Genomic DNA, 20,118 nt, shown 5'->3' on the forward strand with positions numbered 1-20,118 from the left:
ACCCGGAGACCAGAACTAGATGGCGCCTGGCTATCACTACTGAACACTGACTGGGATCACACAACAGAGGGTCCTGGACTGAGTGGAAGAAAAATGTAGGATAAACACATAGAACAAAAAATCGAATTTGCAAAGAAGACCAGATTTACTGGTCTGACAGAGACTGGAGAACACCTGAGACTATGGCCCTAAGATATCCTTTTAACCTGGAACTGAAGCCATTCCCGGAGACCACCTTCCAGCCAAACAACAGACAAGCCCATAAAATAAACAGTAACACCCGGGGAAAAAAAAAAAAAAAAAAAAAAAAAAAGCCTGAAGTCTCTCTTTCACTCAAAGCAACCACTAGGATAACACAGGAAGCTTTAGCAATTCAAGAGATTTATCCTGATATAACCCTTTTATTTTATACAGAACAAGACACACAAAGAGTAAATACTCTTCATTTCTGATAGAGGTATCCTCCCAGACTCATCTTTCACTTGACCTCAAAATCATCAGAAACCGTATAAGGTCTGGGCTTCAAGACAAGAAATCTGAGTAACGAATATATGAACTTGATAACTGCCACTTAAAAATATTACCAAACAGTACCACAGCTCTGAGACAAATAAAAATATTCTATACTGGCCCGGCTACAACCACTGACTGCTCTGACAGGGATCACAATAGAGGGTCCCATACAGAGCTAGAGAAAAACGTAGAACAAAATTCTAACTGAAAAAAAGATCATACTTACTGGCCTGACAGAGAATGAAGAAACCCCAAGAGTATGGCCCCCGGACACCCTTTTAGTTCAGTAATGAAGTCGCTCCAGAGGTTCACCTTTTAGCCAAAGATTAGACAGACTCATAGGACAAAACGAGACTAAAGGGGCACACCAGCCCAGGGGCAAGGACTAGATGGAAGGAGGGGACAGGAAAGCTGGTAATAGGGAACCCAAGGTCCAGAAGAGAGAGTACCGACATATCATGGGGTTGTTAAACAATGTCATAAAACAATATATGTACTAACTGTTTAAAGAGAGGCTAGTTTGTTCTGTAAACCTTCATCTAAAGTACAATTAAAAAAAAAAAAAAAAAAAAAAACTGTAGGGGAAAGAAGCACTGGATTTTGAGCCCCCAAAATCTGACCTTCCCATTTATCCCCAACGGGTGGCCTTGGACAGCACAGTCAGTCTTTCAGAGCTAGCAACCTCGCCTTTAAAATGAGGAAGATGCATAACAGAGTTGCTGTGAAAATCCAGTGAGAAAATGTGTGGAAGACGGTATTGTAAACTGGAAAACTCTATGGAACTGTAGGTTGTTATTTCTGTAATGAGAAAGGGAGCGGGGGAGTTCTTACCTTCCTTCATTACTTCCCCGTTTCTCTCTCCTGAATTACTCCCAGAGGAACCCCAGTATACTTGTACATCTGACTTGCCTGGGGTCTGCTTTTTCTAGAGGAGTGTTTGCTCCAATCCCTAATAAGGCTGATCCACTTTCTTCTCTGCAAAAGGAGAACTTTTGTGGGGGAAATAACAGTTTCAGCAGCCCCTGTGGTAACAAAATATTTCTTTGACCTCTTGCCACTATCTGAGTGTTGTTTAGTTATTTAAGGAAGAAAGCATCCTTGAAAAAACCTACTGTCAAAGGGGATTTCAGCTCACCTCAAATCCAACCAACTCTGAGGTTCTGAATGTGTAACATGGAGACGGTGACAGTTACATAAATATTAAATGAGCAATGGGAAAAAAAAATCTATATTGGGTTTAAATAGTTAAAAGACAACAAATAATACGTTAATTTATTGTTAATGATATCTATAAATTTTGGCTTAAAGATTGGTCTTCCTTAAAGTTTAATTAGAATGGTAGAAAAAGACATGCCATATTAGTGTGGGGTCATCATAGCTCTAGCCCTCTAATTCATGTCATTCCTGGAGACCATGTTTTAGCCAAACAACAGACAAGCCCAGAAAATAACAAGTCCATTTTAAGATACAAGGTATATACTTGGCATGAAGACAAATTATTTTTTATTAATTTAGTGAGCACAGAGCTAATAAAAGACAAGTTCTAAACTTCATAAAAGAGAGACAGTGAAAAGACCCCCAATCAAGGTTAAGGGGAAAAAAACCCAACCTTACATAAATATTCAGAATGTATTCTAAGTCTTTTAAAGAATGAAAGATTAAAAGACACAAAAAGAATTTACAGCACACTGAAATTAGATTTTTTTTAAAAATTATGTGGTCTGTTCTTATTAAGAAAATGACTACTTACCTTTCCATATTAACAGGTGGAGCATGCACTTTGGTTGCTTCAGAGGTACGCTTGCCCATATTGGAGGACATGATAGTTTCACCTTCAGATTTCAATTTGTCCACAAAGTTATCTACTTCTTTTCCTTTGGCTCCAAGTTTCAAAGCCTTGCTGGGGCCTGAAGGCCTAAGTGGAAGAATACAAAATAAGAAAATATACCCACACACAATTAAGAAAAACAAAATAAAACAAACACTGATTAACGATCCCGTATCTCTGAAGTGTTCCCTGAAGCTGTTCTTTAAGAGGTATGTGAAGACCTCAAGGAAAAACCCCAAGCTTCCATCAGTGGACAACTAGGCTGCTTATGGCCAAATATATAAACTTGTACAAACTGCCAGCTGACAGTCACTATGAAGACATAAGCTTTGAGTACCCAAATACCAAAACTGTACTTCTATAAGCACACGTTATCTGGCGAAAATGTTGTAACTTTCATCCAGATAAATATACCTATGCACAAACAAAATTTTACATATAATTTCAGGTAGTTCAGATTCCCCCTGAAATCCATCCACAAACACCAAGATTAAAAATATGTTTCATAAACAGTTAAATATCCCTCTCCTCTCAAAATGAGATAATTCTCATAGAAAATTAAGGGGTCTTGGCATAATTTGTAAAAAAAAAAAAAAAAAAAAAACTTTTTCACACAAAAGGAAAAACAACCACATTCAGATTTCTCCTTTATCCCTATTATTAGTCAAATTTAATTCCACATTTTACTTCATCAAATAATTCATTAGTTACAACTTGCCTAGAAATCGGATATTACTCCAAAGACTCACACATACAGCCTTCACCCGGTATTCTAGGGCTGCTCATAAACCAAACCCATTGCCGTTGAGTCAATTCCGACTCATAGCGACCCTACAGGACAGAGCAGAACTGCCCCACAGAGTTTCCAAGGAGCACCTGGTGGATTCAAACTGCCGACCTTTTGGTTAGCAGCTGTAGCTCTTAACCACTATGCCACCAGGGTTCCCTAGGGCTGCTCACAGTATCCTGGATTAATACCTGGTTGGTGCAGGTGCCACTTTTAGCTTATCAGTTTCGATGATGGTCTCTGTGATCATGGCAGATGTGCTGCCTCCAGATACTGCAGAGCTTCCAAATCCCCCAAACCCTGGTGCTTTTTTGCCCTGTCTTTCTGCATCCCTTCGGGCCTGTTGTAATTCCTTTGCTTTACGCCGCATCTCAGCCTTGGCTTCACGTTCTTGAGTCTACAGAAAGAGACGTGCATATGCATGGATACAGGTTTGAGTAGTCTCCATTAGCAAGTAAAAACATGAAAATCAGATTAGTAAAGCCTACAAGAAACACATACAAACTGGCAGTCCCCGAGAAGACCCTATTTACCTCTCTGACTGCTCTGAACACCTTCTCCTCGTGAGAATCCATTTCTGTGAAGGTTCTGATCTGTGCCAGGTTAACATTCTCCCGGTATCCCAGGGCGACAATTTCATCAAAAGCAAAAATCAAATCAAAGCAGTGCTCAGATATTTCATTTTCCTCTAAGGCTCGGCAATATTCAGGGATCTGCTCATGCACAGCAATGAAAAAAAAGATTCAGAATTTATCAGCAGCTAAGTTTCCAAGTATTATCTATCAAAGTACTACAAATTCCACTAAACCTGAATCCTTCTCTTAGCTCTTTGTAGTCTTTATTTTAAGCAAGGTAACTCTTACTGGCATAAAGTCGTGTGTGTGTGTGTGTGTGTCTGTGCGTGTGTCTGTGTCTGTGTGTGTGTGTGTGTGTGTGTGTGTGTGTATTAGTAAGCCCTAGAACCTTTTATCCAAAACACATTGCCAAACAGAAGTCAGAACCACAAAGATCGATTAGAGTAACTGCTCTAGAACTGGGAAATGAAAGGGCAGTCCTCATACTCTCTTTAGGGATACTTACAGCCTAGAAATACACCAATAAATGGCTGCTGAATGAATGAGGAGCTGCAAGCAATAAGCTGCTGGGGATGGGGATGTGTGTATGTGTGTGTGTGTGTGTGTGTGTGTGTGTGTGTGTGTCTGTGTGTGTGTGTGTGTGTGTGTGTCTGTGTGAGAAGCATACAAACTGATAAGCATCAGCTATCGGAGGGGGAAAGAGTTTCAGACAAAAATTAAAAACAAATAAACAAAAATGGAACCCCATATTACAGAAGGACTGTTACCACTCTTGAGAAGAGCCTCAGGGTCTCCAGATCTTCTAAAATGTTGCTGTTTTTGGTAGTGATCAGGACCATGTACAGTTTCTCCATAGGCTGGTAAACATATCTTACACTCTCTGTTTCAACAAACGTATGTTGTTTTCCAGTGTTCATGAGCTTTGGAAAAGCTGCTAACAAACCCTCAATCCGAGTTCGAGTCATCTCCACAAACTGTCGAGAAACAATAGCTTTTCCTGCTTTCGTGCAGACGGCTGCTGCCAACAGCACCTGCCAGAAACATATGTATGTATAAGTACTAATTAATTATTTCTTCACATCTGTTTTCCCCACATCCTCAAGAGAAAGAGATATTATACTTCCATAAGAATGACACACTCAGTTATTTAGTGACATGGCTATTATTAGAATGGTGACTTTCAAATTCTATTTCATTATTCTTTTAATTATTTAATTAATTAAGCTAAAGTTGAGGGAACAAAACTATTACTCATATTTTTCAATAAGCTAACTAAAAAAACTTCCTTTTTAAAATAAGTTTTCCCAGAAACTAAAGAGAAAATGTTTTTCCAATCTACACATACATAAGGAATCCCTGGGTGATGCACAAGGTTAAGCACTCAATTACTAGCCAAAAGGTTGGCAACTCACAGACACTCAGGGGCAGCCGTCAGCCCCTTGTCTTGCTTAGTGTGTGACCCCCTACTGCAGCCAGATACCTATATCTACGCTAATCACACCTGCCCATCTAGGACTGTAGGTGAAGAGCCTACACCACACACTTCATGACCGACTACCTGGACACCTGAGCTGAATCTATACAACGAAAGTAAATGGACTCCTGGTTTCACATACCTAGTAACATATCTAACCACCTGGTGACAGGACGTTAGAGCTTCAAAGGTCCCAATAATCAAACTAGTCACATGAGCAGCCTATCTGGGCATATCAAAATGAAACAAAACAAGAAGCTATGATACAGTAAACATAAAATAAATAAACAATAACTTAGTGATGACTCAGAGATGACAGTCAATATCGAATCATGTAAAGAGGGAGATCACGATGTCATAAGCAAGCTCCCAAAACAAAGATTCAAGAAATTTTCCACAGAGGGGAACTTCTTGGAATTACCAGAGAGAGAATACAAAAGATTAATATACAGAACTCTTCAAGAGAAGAGGAAGATTAGGCAAAATGCAGAACAAGCCAAGGAACACATAGACAAAGCAATAGAGGAACTTAAGAAGATTAGAGAAGAGCATAATGACAAATTTAATAGGCTGCAAGAGTCCATAGAGAGACAGCAATCAGAAATACAGAAGATTAACAATAAAATTTCAGAATTAGACAACTCAACAGGAAGTCATAGGAGCAGAATGGAGGCAATGGAAATCAGAATTAGCGAGACTGAAGATAAGGCACTTGACACCAACTTACTTGAGGAAAAATCAGATAAAAGAATTTTAAAAAAATGAAGAAACCCTAAGAATTACGTGGTACTCTATCAAGGGGAATAACTTACGAGTAACTGGAGTACCAGAACGGGGGGGGCAGGGATAACAGAAAATACAGAGAGAATTGTTGAAGATTTGTTCGCAGAAAACTTCCTTGATATTGTGAAAGATGAGAAAACATCTATCCAAGATGCTCATCGAACCCCACATAAGGTAGATCCCAAAAGAAAGTCACCAAGACATATTAGAATCAAACTTGCCAAAACCAAAGATAAAGAGAGAATTTTAAGAAGGGCTAGGGTTAAACAAAAAAAAAAGTCATCTACAAAGGAGAGTCAATAAGACTAAGCTCGGACTACTCAGCAGAAACCTTGCAGGCAAGAAGGCAACAGGATGACACACATAATGCCTTGAAGAAAAAAAAACTGCCAGCCAAGAATTATATATCCAGCAAAACTTCTCTCAAATATGATGGTGAAACTAGTGCATTTCCAGATAAACAGAAGTTTAGGGAATCTGCAAAAACCAAACCAAAATTACAAGAAATACTCAAGGGAGCCCTCCAGTTAGACAATCAATAACACTGGATAACAACCCAAGACTAGAACACAGGACAGAGCAACCAGGTATCAACCCAGATAGGGAAGTCACAAAAATAAACGAAAGCTAAAACACTGAAAACAGAGAAACAGAGACGTCAATATGTAAAAGATGACAACATTAAAATAAAAAAGAGGAACTAAAAAATGTAGTCACAGATCTTTCGTATGGAGAGGAAGTCAAGGCAATATAAAGAAATAATCGAATCGTTTAGACTTAGAAAAATAGGGGCAAATATTAAGGTAACCACAAAGAAAACTAACAATCCCTACAAGTCAAAATAGAAATGAAGGAAAACATAAAGACTCAGCAAATACAAAATCAACAATGAAAAAGATGAAAATACATAAAGAAAAACGACTCAGCACAGAAAATTAAGTGAAACAAACCGTCAACAATACACACACAAAAGACATCAAAATGACAGCACTAAACTCATACCTATCAATAATTACACTGAATGTAAATGGACTAAATGCACCAATAAAGAGACAGAGTGGCAGAATGGATTATTAAAAAAACACAATCCGTCTATATGCTGCCTACAAGAGACACACCTTAGACTTAAAGACAAAAACAAACTAAAATTCAAAGGATGGTAAAAATACATATCAAACAAACAACACTCAAAAAAGAGCAGGAGTGGCAATAATTAATCTCTGACAAAATACACTTCAAAGTAAAAGCCACCACAAAGGATAAGGACACTATATAAGAATTAAAGGGTCAATACAGCAGGAGGACATAACCATAATAAATATTTATGCACCCAATGACAGGGCTCCAAAATACATAAAACAAAATCTAACAGAATTGAAAAGAGACATAGATAGCTCCACAATAATAGTAGGAGACTTCACACCACTTTTGGTGAAGGACAGAACATTCAGAAAGAAGCTCAATAAAGGCACGTTAGATCTAAATGCCACAATCAACCAACTTGATCTCACAGACCTATACAGAACACTCCACCCAACAGCAACCAAGCATACTTTCTCTTCCAACGCACATGGAACATTCTCCAGAATAGACCACATATTAGGCCATAAAGCAAGCCTTAACAGAATCCAAAGTATTGAAATACTACAAAGCATCTTTTCTGACCATAAAATGATAAAAGTAGAAATCAATAACAGAAAAAGCGAGGAACAAAAATCAAACACATAGAAACTGAACAACACCTTGCTCAAAAACTACAGGGTTATAGAAGAAATTAAGGATGGAATAAAGAAATTCACCGAATCAAATGAGAATGAAAACACATCCTACCAGAACCTTTGGGACAAAGCAAAAGCAGCGCTCAGAAGTCAACTTACAGCAACAAACGCACATATCCAAAAAGAAGAAAGACTAAACTCGAAACATTAACCCTACAACTGGAATGAGTAGGAACAGAGCAGCAAAAGAAGCCCCAGGGAACCAAAAGAAAGAAAATAATAAGAATTAGAGCAGAAATAAATGAAATAGAGAATGGAAAAACAACTGAAAGACTTAACAAGACCAAAAGCTGGTTCTTTGAAAAGATCAACAAAATCGATAAACCACTGGTCAAACTGACAAAAGAAAAACAGGAGAGGAAGCAAATAACCCGAATAAGAAATGAGATGGGTGATATCACAACAGACCCACTAAAATTAAAAGAATCATAACAGAATACCATGAAAAACTGTACTGTTCACAAATTTGTGAAGTGGACAAATCTCTAGGAACACACTACCTACCTAAACTAACACAAACAGAGGTAGAACTAAATAAACCTATAACAAAAGATGAGATTGAAAAGGTAATTAAAAAACTCCCAACTAAAAAAAGTCCTGGCCCTGACAGTTTTACTGGAGAATTCTACCAAACTTTCAAAGAAGAGTTAACACCACTACTACTAAAGGTATTTCAGAGTATAGAAAAGATAGAATACTCCCAAAGTCATTTGATGAAGCCAGCATAACCCTGATACCGAAAGCAGGTAAAGACACTACAAAAAAAGGAAATTACAGACCAGTATCCCTCAGGAACATAGACGCAAAAATCCTCAACAAAATTCTAGCCAACAGAATTCAACAACATATCAAAACAATAATTCACCATGACCAAGTGGGATTTATAGCAGGTATGCAGGCATGGTTCAACGCTAGAAAAAATATCAATGTAATCCATCATATAAAAAAAACAAATGACAAGAACCACATGATCTTATCAATCGATGCAGAAAAGGCATTTGACAAATTCCAACACCCATGCATAATAAAAACTCTCAACAAAACAGGAATGGAAGGGAAATTTCTCAATATAATTAAGGGTGTTTATACAAAGCCAACAGCCAACATCATCCTAAATGGAGAGAGTTGGAAAGCATTCCCCGTGAGAACGGAACCAGACAATGATGCCCTTTATCACCATTCTTATTCAACATTGTGCTGGAGGTCCTAGCCAGAGCAATTAGGCTAGAAAAAAAAATAAAGGGCATCCAAACTGGTAAGGAAGAAGTAAAAGTATCACTATTTGCAGATGATGTGATCTTATACACAGAAAACCCCAAAGAATCTGCAAGAAAACTACTGGACCTGATGGAAGATTTCAGCAAAGTATCAGGATACAAGATAAACACAGAATAATCAGTTGGATTCCTCTACACCAACAAAGAGAACTTCTAAGAGGAAATCACCAAATCAATACCATTTACAATAGCCCCAGGAAGATAAAATACTTAGGAATAAATCTAACCAGAGATGTCAAAGACCTATACAAAGAAAACTACAAGACATTACTGCAAGAAACCAAAACAGACCAACATAAGTGGAAAAATATACCTTGCTCATAGATAGAAGGACTCAGCATTGTGAAAACGTCAATTCTACCCAAAGCCATCTACAGATACAACGCAATCCCGATCCAAATTCCAATGGCATTTTTTAATGAGATGAAGAAACAAATCAACTTCATATGGAAGGGAAGAGGCCCCGGATAAATAAAGCACTACTGAAGAAGAAGAACAAAGTGGGAGGCCTTGCACTACCCAATTTTAGGACCTATTATACTGCCACGGTAGTCAAAACAGCCTGGTACTGGTACAACAACAGATACATAGACCAATGGAACAGAATTGAGAATCCAGACATATATTCATCCACCTATGAGCAGCTGATACTTGACCAAAGGCCCAAAGTCCATTAAATAGGGACTCTTTAACAAATGGTGCTGGCATAACTGGATATTCATCTGCAAAACAAATGAAAAAAGACCCATACATTGCACCATGCACAAAAACTAACTCAAAATGGATCAAAGACCTAAATATAAAATCGAAAACGATAAAGATCATGCAAGAAAAAATAGGGACAATGCTAGAAGCCCTAATATATGGCATAAACAGAATACAAAACATTACCAACAATGCACAAGCACCAGAAGAGAAACTAGATAACTGGGAGCTCCTAAAAATCAAACACTTATGCTCATCCAAAGACTTCACCAAAAGAGTGAAAAGACAACCTACAGACTGGGAAAAATTTTTTGGCTATGACAAATCCGATCAGCGTCTAATCTCTAAAATCTACAAGATACTGCAAAACTTCAACAAGAAAAAGACAAATAACCCCATTAAAAAATGGGCAAAATAAACAGGCACTTTGCCAAAGATGACATTCAGGCAGCTAACAGACACATGAGGAAATGCTCACAATCGTTAGCCATTAGAGAAATGCAAATCAAAACTACAATGAGTACCATCTCACCCTAACAAGGCTAGCATGAATCCAAAAACCACAAAATAATAAATGCTGGAGAGGTTGTGGAGAGACTAGAACACTTATTCACTGTTGGTGGGAATGTAAAATGGTATAGCACTTTGGAAATCGATTTGGCGCTTCCTCAAAAAGCTAGAAATAGAAGTACCATACAATCCAGCATGCCACTCCTTGGAATATATCCTAGAGAAATAAGAGCCATTACACGAATAGATATATGCACACCCATGTTCACTGCAGCACTGTTCACGATAGCAAAAAGATGGAAACAACTTAGGTGCCCATCAACGGATGAATGGATAAACAAATTATGGTATATTCACACAATGGAATACTACACAACGATAAAGAATAACAAATCCGTGAAACGTAACATGGAAGAATCTGGAAGGCATTATGCTGAGTCAATTTAGTCAGTTGCAAAAGAACAAATACTGTATAAGAGCACTATTATAAGAACTCAAGAAAAGGTTTAAACACAGAAGAAAACATTCTTTGATGTTTACGAGGGTGGGGAGGGAGGGAGAGGGGTATTCAATAGCTAGATAGTAGACAAGAATTCTTAGGTGAAGGGAAGGACAGCACACACTACAAAGGAAGTCAGCACAACTGGACTAAACCAAAGCTAAGAAGTTTCCTGAATACAACCAAATACTTCAAGGGACAGAGTACCAGGGCTGGGGGTCTGGGGACCATCTAGATCAACTGGCGTAACAAAGTTTATTAAGAAAATGTTCTACATCCCACTTTGGTGAGTGGCGTCTGGGGTCTTAAAAACTAGCAAGTGGCCATCAATTGGTCCCAACTCACCTGGAGCAAAGGAGACTGAAGAACACCAAAGAATAAGGAAAATATTAGCCCAAGAGACAGAAAGGGCCACATAAACCAGAGACTCCATCAGCCTGAGACCAGAAGAACTAGATGGCACCCGGCTACCACCAATGACCGCCCTGACAGAGAACACAGCAGAGAGTCCCTGACGGAGCAGGAGACGTGGGATGCAGAACTCAAATTCTAGTGGGACCCTGGAAGACACGGCCCCTGGACTCCCTGTTAGCTCAAAACCAAAACCATTCCCAAGGCCAACTCTTCAGACAAAGATTAGACTGGATTATGGGACATAAAACGATACTCGTGAAGAGTGTGCTTCTTAACTCAAGTAGACACATGAGACTAAATGGGCAGCTCCCGTCCAGAGGCGAAATGAGAAGGCAGAAAGGGATAGGAGTTGGTTGAATGGACACAGGGAATCCGGGGTGGAAAGAAGGAGTGTGCTGTCACAGTATGGGGAGAGCAACTAGGGTCACAAAACAATGTGTGTATAAATTTTTGTATGAGAAACTAACTTGAATTGTAAACTTTCACTTAAAGCACAATATATTAAAAAAAAGGGTTGTCAATTCAAACCTAACCCACAGGCGCCTGGGAAGACTGGCCTGGCGATCTGCTTTCGAAAGGTCACAGTACTGAAAATCCTACAGAGCAGTTCTACTCTGTACTCACAGGGTTGCCATGAGTTGGAACGAACTCCATGGCGAAACTAACAAAACAACAACACACATACATTACTAATACACCTCCTCACCCCCAACTCAGGACTGGGCTGTTCTCTACTTTGGGAGACCCATAAAGAATAGTTTAAACTTTTTTTTAAAAGAGAAATTTCCACAGCCAAAATACAGGTCTGACCAGGCAGATTAAAGGCTTGTAAGACACCCCTGACCTTTCTTTTTATTTTTACCTGGGAAATGGAACCTACCTAGGAAAACTAAACTTATCTTCTACTCTTTGATTAACCATCCTATCCCTCGCTATACTACCTCCAGACATGCAAACAATCTATAGTATTGAAAACGTAAATGACCCAATGTTGCATACAGGTTTTGACACTGGGCAGTCATCAAGACCCAACAGCCTTCTTTCAGAGTCTGGTATTTCATTAAACAAAACAAATAAAGTATCAAAAGACACAGGGAGAACCTTGAATGCCATCAATTGGGCAATAAGGAAAGTACAGTGTTAACCGTCTCTTCAGTGCAGGCACCCAAGAGTGAGTACAAGCAACAAAAAGGCTATTTACGTATTCTGGAAGCCACAATGCTAGAATACAACCTCTGAAATATCAACCCCCTTCTATAAAGCTACCTGTCCCCCCACAGGTGAGCAGCTTAAAGAAAAACTGTTTGACAATTTGAATAAATATTCTTATACTCCCCCACCCTGAAACTACTGCCCTAAGATAATCTTTAAACTTTACACAAAAAATATTCCCTGATGTCTTAAAACCACACAATAGTTTAACTAGTAAAGAATGGTTTGTCTTGAGCATTGTGCTCTTTTAAGATCTACCTATATGGGATCAAACTGACAACAGCAACTCAAAGGAACCTTAGGGGGCAGTGAGTTTATGTTAATGGGGGTGGAACAACTCAGAAAAGGAGGGTGAGAATGGTTGCATAACTTGAAGAATGTAATCAATGTAACTGAACTGTACATGTAGAAACCTGAACTGGTATATGTTTTTGTTGTAGATATTTTCAACAACAACAAAAATAAATAAATTATTTAAAAAAAAATTCTTATACTTCCAATATATCAGTTTCATAATTACAGGAGAACACAAAATCAATTTCCTTATCCATCAAGAATAGGTAATGAAGGTGTTCGGGAGACAATTACCATCGTGTTTATTTCCTAAGAAAGCAGCGAAGTAAAAACAAACTATACTGGGAAAATGTTTGATTCTTTTTTCCCCTCTACTGAATTTCCCTCTACTGAACAGTTTCATTTTTACTAACTAATCTGCTTTCAGTAAACATGGGGCAGGTTTTCACACGTGAAATCTCAAGAGAAAATATTATCACCTGTTCCATTTTCAAAATCTACCAACTGTAAGTTTAGAAAGAAACAGATTTAAGGGAGTAATACAATTCTGTTTATGTTTCTAATTCTACTAAGATTCTACCTCTTAATTCTCCATTGAAACTAACCTTCATTATTCCAACTTAAAGTTATTTTTATATTGTATGTAAGTAAAAAGATTATATATACACACAAACATATATATAGAGTCCTAAATCATAAATAAATACCCTCAGAAAGACTCCTGTTTTCTAGATTAGTTCCTTTAAAGAAGATTAGAAAATACTTTAGACATACAGAGGCATAAAGCATAAAAATTACCACATTTGATTATTTTTAGAATGGTGGATAAGCTAGCTCAAAGAATCCAAATACAGTCACTTTTCCTCAAATATTTATAAGTATTTTGATAAATAAATATTTTTGTACTTAAGAAATGTATCTTTCACATCACTGACTACTTGGAGGTTTCTGCCATCATCCAAGCACAAGGCAAGAAGATATACTGAGGGTAGTAAAGGATCTTGGGAAAAGAATAAGAATGCAAACAGCTATGACCCTATTTTTCAAGGAAATCCCCCACTCAGTCTTTAAATTAATAGTGCGAGATTAAAAAAAAGATTTCTTTAGATTAGTACAAGGTCTCCCGTAATTTTTGGTACACAAATGATGATAATAGCCCTACAGGACAAAGCAGAACTGCCCCATAGGGTTTCCACGGAGTGGCTGGTGGATTTGAACTGCCAACCTTTTGGTTACCAGCCGAGCTCTTAACCATTGTGCCAGGAGGCTGCTAAGCCTTACTAAGGAGAAGAAATTGACCTGAAATTATCACCAGGCAAAGGTATTTGCTCAGAGGCTTAAAATTTAAGATTAAATGTGCTTAAGAAATTTGCTTTTACATTATTTGCTATCACAGGAGGTTTCTGTTTCAATCATCAACATATTTCTGGAAAAAAAATTAAAATGTGGTTACTATTTCAGCTCACTGGTGATAAGCTTAAGCTAAGTCTCTGCACTGGTTCACTGTAAAAGCAGCTAATGGTCTATATGCCAAATATGTAAGGTAAGATTTCTGCCCCAAAATTATCCCTCAGAAGAGAGCTGTACCACAAAAAAATCTGTACATGAATGTTCATAGCAGCATTATTCATAATAGTCAAAAAGTAAAAACAACCTAAATGCCCATCAACTGATGAACGGATAAACAAAATGGGGCATATACACGCAATGGAGTATTACTGCACAATAAAAAGGAATGAAATACTATACATGCTACAACATTGATGAAACTTGAAAATATTATGCTAAGTGAAAGAAGCCAGCCACAAAAGGCCATATCTTATATGATTCCACAGGCAAAACCACAGAGACAGAAAGCAGATTAGTGGTCATTAGGGGTTGGGATGGGAGAAATGGAGAGTGGCTGCTAACTGGTATGGCAGTTCTTTTTGGAACGACTAAAATGTTCTGGAACTAGGTAGTGGTGATAGTTGCATAACTTTGTGAATATACTAAAAACCACTAAATTGTATATTTTAAAAGGCTAAATTTTATGGTATGTGAATTATATTTCAATCAAAAAAGGAGGAACGGCGGATACACCCATAAATTAAGATTTATGATTTATGGTGGATTCAAACTGAGGACCTTTTGGTTAGCAGGCAAGTGCTTAACTACTGTGCCACCAGGGATCCTTGAATCAGAAATAGTGCCCTAAATATGCAAAGAAGCATATACCAGATATACCAGAGAGACCAAGTGATCAAGAATGAGAAAATCTGGATTCTAGCTCTTGTTCTTCTATTTATTATCTGTCTGACCTTAAGTTACTCAACCTCGTTTAGCCTAAGTATCTTCTACTATAAAACGGAGCATCACCTGACTACGTCACAAGGCTATTATGAAGGCCAAATGAGTATAATGAAATGGTAAGTCAAAGCACTATATAACTTATATCACATATATTTAAAATGTAAAACAGCACCATTATTATTAATAAAGTTGCCAAAAAATACATTTATGAGTCTGTCAATATTTTGATAATCAAATAATGGACATGGATTCTCTCCCTACAAAATTTTACATATGATTTCAAGGAATTCATAGAGCTCCTAGAACAATTAATTCACAAATGGCCAACCGAGAACCACTTTAAGCAGTGAAAAATATTACTAATAAATGGGAGCATATTATAAATGTAATCCCTACAGAGATTCCCCGCCCAAAAAAAGCTGAGAATCACAGCCCTAGGAAGTTATGCCTCCACTTGGAATTTTATGGGATTTTGAAGAAATAAAGTAAGTCCCAACTAAATAAAGATAAGGTGGGATGGGAGAAAAAGGGGCACTAAAGATGCTCTAGGTTCAGAGGTTCTCAGGCTGGGCATGAGAAGTAGACAAGAGATTCAAGAGCAATGGTAATCTAGAAACAGTGGAGCAGCAGCAACTGTATGTACACAAGCATGGGTTATTTGCAAATTAAATGTTCATGAATTAAGGGCTTGTAGTTTAAAAGGTCCTGGGTGGTGCAAATGGTTAACATGCTCGGCAAAGAGAAAGGCTGGAGGTTCAAGCCCACCCAGAGGTACCTCGGAAGACAGGCCTGGCGATCTAAAAATTGGCCATTGAAAACCCTATGGAGCACAGTTCTACTCTGACTCACATGGGGTTGCCAGGAGTTAGAGACAACTGGTTACTGGTAGTTTAAGAGGTCAGGACTTTTTTATACCTGTTTCTTTGAGTCACTCCTTTATACAGACATAAGCAAAATAAGGCTCCCAAAGTAGGACCAAAGTGCCAGACACTAAGTCTGGCTCTAAACCTCAAAAGACCAAAACCAAAAAACCAAACCCACTGCCATAGAATCGATTCAGACTCATAGCGACCCTACAGGACAGACTAGAACTGCCCCACAGGGTTTCCAAGGCTGTAATCTTTACGGAAGCAGACTGCCACAGCAGAGCGGCTGGTGGGTTCAAACCTCTGATCTTTTGGTTGGCAGTCGAGCACTTAACCACTGCGCCACCAGATCCCAAGGATACCACAATCACAAGGTCCACACAGCTGACACAAGTTTCTATTCACTGTGTTAGAGTTATTAACAAGGCTGGAAGGTTGGTCACCTCTAAATAAGATATATTTATTCTACTCTAAAATAATATTTCTATCTTTAAATGACTTACAATAATAAAGCTTTTTGTCACATCTGTTTACCTATTAAAATACTGTATATACTAGAAGACCAGACCTAATGGTCTGAATGAGACTGGAGGAACCTCAGAAAGCATGGCCCTCAGCTTCTCTATCAGCCCAGAACTAAAACAATTTCTGAGGCCAACTCTTCAGACAGGGATTGGACTGGACCATGGGACATAAAGTGATACTCCTGAGGAGTGTGCCTCTTAGCTCAAGTAGATACAAGAGACTAAACAGGCAGCTTCTGTCCGGAGGTGAGATGGGAAGGCAGAGAGGGTTAGGAGCTGGTTGAATGGACGTGGGGAATCGGGGTGGAAAGGAGGGGTGTGCTATCACAGTATGGGGAGAGCAATTAGGGTCACATAAAAATGTATGTATAAATTTTTGTATGGGAAACTAACTTGAAATGTAAACTTCATTTAAACTATAATAATAAACCAAAAAAAGAAAACACTGTATATACTAACAACGACAGACACACAGACCAATGAACAGGACTGAGAACCCAGAAGTAAATTTACCCTCCTATGGACAGCTCTGATCTTTGACAAAGGGCTGAAGTTCATTAAATGGGGGAAGAGATAGTCTCTTTAACGAATGGTGCTGACAAAACTGGATGTCCATTTGCAGAAAAATGAAACAAGATCCATACCTCACATCATACCCAAAAACTAACTCAAAATGGATCAAAGACCTAAATGTAAAACTGAAAACTATAAAGATCATGGGAGAAAAAACAGGGACAACGCTAGAAGCCCTAATACTTGGGATAAACAGAATATCAAACAAACATAAAATGCACAAACAGCAGAAGATAAACTAGGTAAGTGGGATCTCCTAAAAATTAAATACTTACGTTCATCAAAAGACTTCACTGAAAGAGTAAAAAGAGAACTTACAGACTAGGAAAAAATTTTGGTTACCACATATCCAGCAAGGGTCTAATCTCTAAAATTTACAGAAAACTTCAATACCTCAACAACGAAAAGACAAACAATCCAATTAAAAAATGGGCAAAGCACATGAACAGACACTTCACCAAAAAAGACAACATTCAGGTGGCTAACACGTGAAGAGATGACTGTGATCATTAGCCATTAGAGAGATGTAGATCAAAACTACAATGAGATACCACCTCACCCTGACAAGAATGGCACTGATCAAAAAAAACAAGCAGAAAACAACAAATGCTGGCAAGGTTATGGGGAGTTTGGCACTCACACACTGCTGGTGGGAATACAAAATGGTACATCCACTATGGAAAGCAGTATGGTGCTTCCTTAAAAAGCTAGAAATACCATATGATCCAGCAATCTCATTCCTATGTATATATCCTAGAGAAATAAAGAGCTGTTGACACAAATAGATATATGCACACCCATGTTCCCTGCCACATTATTTGCAACAGAAAAAAGATGGAAACAACCTAAATGCCCATTGACAGATGAATGGGTAAGCAAATTGGGGTACATACACACAATGGAATACTACGCAACAATAAAGAATAATAATGAATTCTTGAAATAGTTCATAATATGGATGAACCTGCAGGACATTATGCTGAGTGAAATAAATCAATCACAAAAGGACAAATATTCTATGAGACCACTACTATAAAAAGCCAAGAAAAGGTTTACACATTATTCGATGGTTACCAGAGACGGGAGGGAGAGGGAGGGAAAACACTAACTAGATATAGATGTGTGTTAACTCTAGTGAAGGAAAGGCAATACACAATAAGGGGGAAGTCAGCACGACATGACCAAGGCAAGGGAAGACACCGAGAGGTACACAAGAATTAAAGGCAACTACGGTAAATACTGTAACATACACAATCCTGCAACGTGTGGAAGAGCATATGGGAGTACATCCACACACATACATAGGTTTAGCTATGGATATTTCTACATATACATTTGTATGCGGGGCAAGTATATTTGCATATATAACAGAGCACGAGGGCACAGTCATGGATACTTCCTAGACATAACCAAACACCTCATAGGACTGAGTTACTGGGCTTGAAAGCTAAGGACCATAGTTTCCGGGGATACCTAGGTCAACTGGCAAAACAAAGTTTATAAAGACAATGTTCTGCATTCTACTTTGGTGAACAGCGTCTGGGGTCTTAAAAGCTTGTGAGTAGCCATCTAAGATACAACTATTGATCTCTTTCTGTCCAGAGCAAAGGAGAGTGAAGAAAACCAAAGATTCAAGGAAGCAATTAGTCCAAAGGACTAATGAGCCACAGAAACCACAGCCTCCACTAGCCAGAGACTAGAAGAACTAGATGGTGCCCTGCTACCACTACCAACCACTTTGACTGGGATCACAATAGAAGGTTCCAGTTAGAGCAAGGGAAAAAATGTAGAACAAAACTCAAATTCATAAAAAAAAGACCAGACTTACTAGTCCAATAGAGAACAGAGGAACCCCTGAGACTACGGCCCTCAGACACCCTTCTAACTTGGAACTGAAGCCACTCCTGGAGATAATTTTCACCCAAATAACTAACAGGCCTATAAAATAAATAATAACACCTGTGAGGAAAGTGGTCCTTAGAACAATCATCTATGAGACCAAAAGGCCAACAACTGCCCAAAAGCAAAGACAAGAAGGCAGAGAGTGGAAACAGGGAACTCAGGGTGGCAATGGGGAGAGTGCTGACACATTATGGGGATTGCAACCAATATCACGGAACAATCTGTACATGAAGTATTGATTGGGAAACTAATCTGCTCTGTAAACCTTCACCTAAAGCACAATGTTAAAAAAAAAAATGAAGTACTGTATACACTAAAAGTAACTTACTGTTCCTACTGTAACTTGATCTGACAGGATTCTTTATAAAGCTGTTTATTTTTATTTTTTTTAATTTTACATTTTTGGAAAAGAACACTTTCAGACCTAAAAGGTACTTTTAAGAGCCCTTGATTGTTTTATAGATGTGAAAATTGAGGGCCTAGAAGCTAGATGATCTCTCCAGGACTGCTCAAAAAAAAATTCCCCATTAAGTTGAACTTCATCAAACAACTTTTCTCTTAATTAATACTTACCATGGTTTCAGCATACTATTTTTTGTTTTTTGATTAAATAACTACCTTCTCCTACCCAGATTTAACTACATGGATCCAAAAGTTCCTTGGGTAAAGAAAGCTGAAGAATTTGGTTTCTGTCCTGCCTCTGCCACTAATTATGTGACCTTGGATAAATCACTCAATTGCTTTTTAAAATATCCCTAAAACATCCAGCACAACTAGATGGTGCCCAGCTATCACCACTGACTGCTCTGACAGGGACCACAATAGAGCATCCCAGACAAAGGTGGAGAAAAATGTAGAACAAAATTCTAACTCACAAAAAAAAACCAACCATACTTACTCGTCTTACAGAGACAGAAGAAACCCCGTGAGTATGGCCCCCAGACACCCTTTTAGCTCAGTAATGACATCACTCCTGAGGTTCACCCTTTGGCCAAAGATGAGACAAGCCCATAAAACAAAACAAGACTAAATGGACACACCAGTCCAGGGGCAAGGACAAGAAGACAGGAGGGGACAGGAAAGCTAGTAATGGGAAACCCAAGGTAGAGAAGGAGAGAGTGTTGACATGTCGCGGGGTTAGCAACCAATGTCACAAAACAGTATGTATATTAATTGTTTAATGAGAAGCTAGTTTGCTCTGGAAACCTTCACCTAAAGTACAATTAAAAAAAAAAAAAATATCCCTAAAACAGGAGATTAAACCAAAAACCAAACCCGTTCTCATCTAGTCACTTCCAACTCACAGCAACCC

General features: G+C 38.3%; 1 protein-coding gene across 2 annotated transcripts in view; it reads right to left on the bottom strand.

Annotated features, from left to right (window-relative positions):
- The window catches only part of ARCN1 (archain 1), a 36,380-nt gene that overhangs the window by 12,433 nt on the left and 3,829 nt on the right, over positions 1 to 20,118 (bottom strand). For both annotated transcript variants that reach the window (XM_004385657.2, XM_023739931.1), the window contains exons 2-5: positions 4,471 to 4,734; positions 3,662 to 3,841; positions 3,320 to 3,525; positions 2,264 to 2,428 (exon numbers count right to left, since the gene is read on the bottom strand). In XM_004385657.2, coding sequence (XP_004385714.1) covers positions 2,264 to 2,428; positions 3,320 to 3,525; positions 3,662 to 3,841; positions 4,471 to 4,734 — 815 coding nt within the window. The remainder of the gene's footprint in view (positions 1 to 2,263; positions 2,429 to 3,319; positions 3,526 to 3,661; positions 3,842 to 4,470; positions 4,735 to 20,118) is intronic.

The sequence above is a fragment of the Trichechus manatus genome, unplaced genomic scaffold (genome assembly GCF_000243295.1).
Source record: "Trichechus manatus latirostris isolate Lorelei unplaced genomic scaffold, TriManLat1.0 scaffold00143, whole genome shotgun sequence".
NCBI lineage: Eukaryota > Metazoa > Chordata > Mammalia > Sirenia > Trichechidae > Trichechus > Trichechus manatus.